The sequence below is a fragment of the Selaginella moellendorffii genome, unplaced genomic scaffold (assembly GCF_000143415.4).
Source record: "Selaginella moellendorffii unplaced genomic scaffold, v1.0 SELMOscaffold_116, whole genome shotgun sequence".
NCBI lineage: Eukaryota > Viridiplantae > Streptophyta > Lycopodiopsida > Selaginellales > Selaginellaceae > Selaginella > Selaginella moellendorffii.
In genome coordinates this window covers 30,288-34,313 of record NW_003314377.1, presented here as the reverse complement: position 1 = coordinate 34,313, position 4,026 = coordinate 30,288, and the positions used below count along the sequence as shown (strand labels likewise).

The 4,026-nt window shown below is 44.9% G+C and overlaps 2 protein-coding genes across 2 annotated transcripts; both read left to right on the top strand.

Annotated features, from left to right (window-relative positions):
• Positions 1 to 244: 244 nt before the first annotated feature.
• On the top strand, positions 245 to 3,551 carry LOC9635435 (notchless protein homolog). The gene is made up of 17 exons (XM_024664950.1): positions 245 to 402; positions 470 to 551; positions 616 to 705; positions 752 to 877; positions 929 to 1,056; positions 1,119 to 1,318; positions 1,379 to 1,442; positions 1,513 to 1,623; positions 1,675 to 1,812; positions 1,865 to 2,007; positions 2,067 to 2,121; positions 2,169 to 2,225; positions 2,278 to 2,756; positions 2,845 to 2,962; positions 3,046 to 3,109; positions 3,176 to 3,282; positions 3,327 to 3,551. Exons 1-13 carry the CDS (start codon positions 271 to 273, stop codon positions 2,359 to 2,361), a joined length of 1,410 nt encoding a protein of 469 aa, XP_024520718.1. The 5' UTR covers positions 245 to 270; the 3' UTR covers positions 2,362 to 2,756; positions 2,845 to 2,962; positions 3,046 to 3,109; positions 3,176 to 3,282; positions 3,327 to 3,551.
• Positions 2,602 to 3,144, top strand: LOC9635104 (probable tyrosine-protein phosphatase DG1060). Its single transcript, XM_024664939.1, has 3 exons — positions 2,602 to 2,756; positions 2,845 to 2,944; positions 3,046 to 3,144. Exons 1-3 carry the CDS (start codon positions 2,602 to 2,604, stop codon positions 3,142 to 3,144), a joined length of 354 nt encoding a protein of 117 aa, XP_024520707.1.
• Positions 3,552 to 4,026: the final 475 nt, after the last annotated feature.

Genomic DNA, 4,026 nt, shown 5'->3' with positions numbered 1-4,026 from the left:
GTTAGCTTTGAAATCTCCAGCGACGCTTGCCGGGGCGTGGAGACCGGGAATTGGAGAGAGAGCGCCATCGCCGCTCACACGCACCTTAGCCAAGATGGAAGGGAAAAATAAAACGAGGAGATTTTGGAATTTCTTTACCTGATAAGTAAGCATCCATCTGATGGAAGCGGCGCTGCTCCAAGAAGAAGGATCGCTTCCGCCGAGCGCCGCGTTGCGATCGTCTAACAAGCTAAATGTTTTAGGGTTTAAGGAGAGATTTAGGGTTCTTCGATGGAGGCTCCAGTGAATAACATCATCTGCGTGTTCGTGAATGCCGATGGCAAGGCGCTGGAGCGCTTGGATGTGCCACAGAATCTCACGCCGAAGGAGCTCCAGACGCTCATCAACACTGTTCTCCACAATGTGAGCGACGCATTCTTTCTTTCTTTCGCTTCCTTCGTGTAATTCTTATTCGTTTTCGTTTGTATAGGAAGAGCCGCTCCCATACGCCTTTTATATTAACGATCTCGAGCTCGTTGGACAGCTCGGAGAACACGTACTTCGAAACAAAGGTGCTCTCTATCTAGAATCGAAATAGTTTCAAGAAGCAACGCTCCATTTTCTTTTGGGATTCAGTATCTGTGGAGAAGGATCTGCAGATAGTTTACCACCCGCAAGCCATCTTCCGGATCCGCCCGGTTACGCGTTGCTCAGCGACCATCTCAGGTGCGAAGTGTTAGTTCTTTCGAATCAAACTTAGTAGTTTTTCCAGGCCATAGCGAGGCAGTTTTGTCCGTGTCATTCAGCCCTGATAGCAAGCATCTTGCCAGTGGTTCCGGAGATGCATCTGTTCGTTTTTGGGACATTTCTACTCAAACACCTCTTCATACATGCAAAGGCAAGATGCTTCTTACTTGCTTGGTTCTCCTTCACAGTCTCTTCCTTTCAGGTCATAAGAACTGGGTTCTTTGCATTGCGTGGTCTCCCGATGGCAGAAAACTTGTTAGTGCGAGCAAAGATGGTGGCATCCATGTCTGGGATCCGTTTACTGGAAAAGCATTGGGAAATTCGTTAAGTGTAAGAATCGTACTGTGGTACTAGTTAAATGAAACATTTCTCTTCATTCTTTCTCATTCCAGGGGCACAAGAGCTGGATTACAGCGCTGACTTGGGAACCAGCTCACATACAATCCCCTTGCCGTCGCTTCGCTAGTGCAAGCAAAGATGGAGACGTTCGTGTTTGGGATTCTTCCTTAAGGAAATCTGTTCTTTGCCTCTCGGGACATACACGGGCTGTGACTTGTGTAAAATGGGGAGGCGATGGATTGATTTACTCAAGGTGCGTATGTCACTTTGATGTATATTACGTTTTCTTATGTTCTTATCGAATGGCCTTCAGCTCACAGGACTGTACAATCAAGGTCTGGGAGACAACTCAAGGAAAACTCGTCAGAGAATTAAAGGTTAAACTCTTGCGAGGTGCTTAAGTTGGAGGGATGCCCTGCTTGTGATCTCTTACTGTGACATTGACAGGGTCATGCTCACTGGGTTAACACATTAGCATTAAGCACGGAGTATGCTCTAAGGACTGGACCATTCGATCACACAGGAAGAACATTTGCAACAGACGAAGAGATCAAAGAGGTAACACTTACTGCGACACTCTTCTATCTGTTTCTCACGGTGGTTTCATAGGCCGCGTTTAAAAGATACAAAGCCGCCAAGGGTGACTCCCAAGAAAGGCTCGTTTCAGGCTCGGACGATTTTACAATGTACCTATGGGAGCCTGCAACTGGCAAGCATCCAAAGACGCGTATGTCTGGCCATCAACAGGTAACGTTCTCATCATTGGCGTCTTGGTTGTGATGCTGCTCCATGTTTTCAGCTTGTCAATCACGTCTACTTCTCGCCTGATGGCCGGTGGATTGCCAGTGCATCCTTTGATAAGTCCGTCAAGCTTTGGAATGGATACACCGGAGAGTACGTCACAACTTTCCGCGGACATGTCGGTCCGGTTTATCAGATAAGGTCTCTTTGTTTTTCGTCTTCCTTGTCGATCTTCTTATGTGTTGAACGAGGTGAATCAGTTGGTCGGCTGATAGCCGGCTTTTACTAAGTGGAAGCAAGGATTCTACGTTGAAGGTTGGCGTTCTTTTTTCACTCTCATATCCTCACCATTTCGGAAACAGGTGTGGAACATGAGAAACCATAAACTTCTGGAGGATCTTCCGGGTCATGCCGACGAGGTATCTCTTCAAAGCTGCAAGGGATGCTTACTAGCAAAACATTCCTGTGCAGGTTTTCGCCGTGGATTGGAGCCCCGACGGCCAAAAAGTCGCATCGGGTGGAAAGGATCGAGTGCTCAAGCTGTGGATGAACTGAACAGACCAGATGTGCGATGGCGAACAGAATCGCCAAGCGATGAGCGTGTGCGATTGAGAGTATCTTCGCATATCCTTTCTGGAATATCCACTACTGCACTTCTTTTCTCTTATTTTTTTCCCTCTTCATCTTCTCCTGTTCGTTTCTCGTTCGTCTTGCCGCTCAGATTTGCAGGCGATGATCCGTAGCCGTGTTCTCGAGTGCTGAGAGCCTCTCTCCAGTGTCTCCTTCGCGAGTGACATGAGCAGCTACTTTGTTCCTCCTCTCAACTATGGCATGGTGGAGTACGATCTCACAAGATCAGGTGTTGTTCATCAGCTCAATTTTCCTTTTCTAGAGCGCCTCAACTTGCGCACTGTGCTCTATCTCTCACAGGACGAACCATCGCAGCAATTGTGAGTGGTTTGTGTGCGATAGGACAAAAGCGATTTTTTGTTTTTGCTGCATTAACACTCGTTCGTTTCATTCGTTCTTCCTCTGTAGCTTGAGCTTTCTCGACGAACAAGGCATACATTTTCGAAGGACTCATCAAAGCAGCAGCACGACAGCGGCTGAAACGACGGGATCGCTGTCCGAAGCTCAGGTACTATCTGCATTGGAGGTCAGTTTCAGTACTTTAAAATTTCGTTTGTTCCTTTTTCCTTCGTTACACTTTCGTCATCCTGCTCTCTCTGTTTTTTCTAGGTGATACTGCGTCCGGAGAATTATCCTTTGCATGTTATGTGCAAGCAGGGACGCAACACCACCGGTATGACTACGCGATCTCTTTCAAAACCCGAGTAACCGATGAGATTAACAGTCTTTCGCCTGGCAGGAACTGTAATAGGCTGTCTTAGAAAGCTCCAGAGATGGAACTTGACGTCGATATTTGAAGAGCACCGCAGGTACACAACCAGCAAAGTACGGATCCTTAATGAGCAGGTACCAAGCCTCTAAATTGTGTCTTCAAGCTTTCCATTGTCTAGGTGCAACAAATCTCTTGATGCAGTTCATTGAGATGTTCGACGCTAACTCGGTGACCATTCCTCCAAATCATCCTGACTGGCTATGAAGAAAGAAACCAGACGATTCTTTTTTCAACTCCAAAAACATTTAGAAAAACGTCAATTGAAAACAAAAGTAAAGACTATTGTGATGGTTCCATTCATTTAGCTTGGAAAAAAATGGTATAATAAAGTTATCTTAGCTGTGAGATCACTAGAATTCTGATAAAATTTTATATACATTCAATTCATTACAAGGAAAAGCCATTCCCTTGAAAAAGAAATCACTATTGTCATTTACAATAACCACATTCTTAAAGTTCGGAACCAAGTGCAACAAAAGTTTTTGATCACCGAACACATGCTTGTCTTTAAGCCCTTTAGTGGAAAAGTTTTGCAGCAGTACTAGTAAACCTAAAGGTGACTATTATTAAATGTTGATTAACTTAATTCAGTGGCTTCTTAGTCTCTTATATATTTTGTTTAAGGGGCCTCCATGAATGGAGGGCATGAATGAAACCTGGTGAACAGAGGGTGTGAATAAAAATTAAGATTTGGGTGATGAAACCTCATGAATAAAGGGTATTAATGAACATTAAAATCTGCAACTCTCCATTAAAAGCTGTAGCTCTTCTAAGAACCTTGCTCTCTTGATCAAATATAAACTCTTTAATTTTATTGG

Excerpts from the sequence above, each read along its gene's own strand:
- LOC9635104 (XM_024664939.1), top strand. The coding sequence starts at position 2,602 with ATGAGCAGCTACTTTGTTCCTCCTCTCAACTATGGCATGGTGGAGTAC. Across the intron at positions 2,757-2,844 it reads GACGAACCATCGCAGCAATT|CTTGAGCTTTCTCGACGAAC; the intron begins GTGAGTGGTTTG and ends CTTCCTCTGTAG. Across the intron at positions 2,945-3,045 it reads GATCGCTGTCCGAAGCTCAG|GTGATACTGCGTCCGGAGAA; the intron begins GTACTATCTGCA and ends TGTTTTTTCTAG.
- LOC9635435 (XM_024664950.1), top strand. The coding sequence starts at position 271 with ATGGAGGCTCCAGTGAATAACATCATCTGCGTGTTCGTGAATGCCGAT. Across the intron at positions 403-469 it reads TCAACACTGTTCTCCACAAT|GAAGAGCCGCTCCCATACGC; the intron begins GTGAGCGACGCA and ends TCGTTTGTATAG. Across the intron at positions 878-928 it reads ACCTCTTCATACATGCAAAG|GTCATAAGAACTGGGTTCTT; the intron begins GCAAGATGCTTC and ends TCTTCCTTTCAG.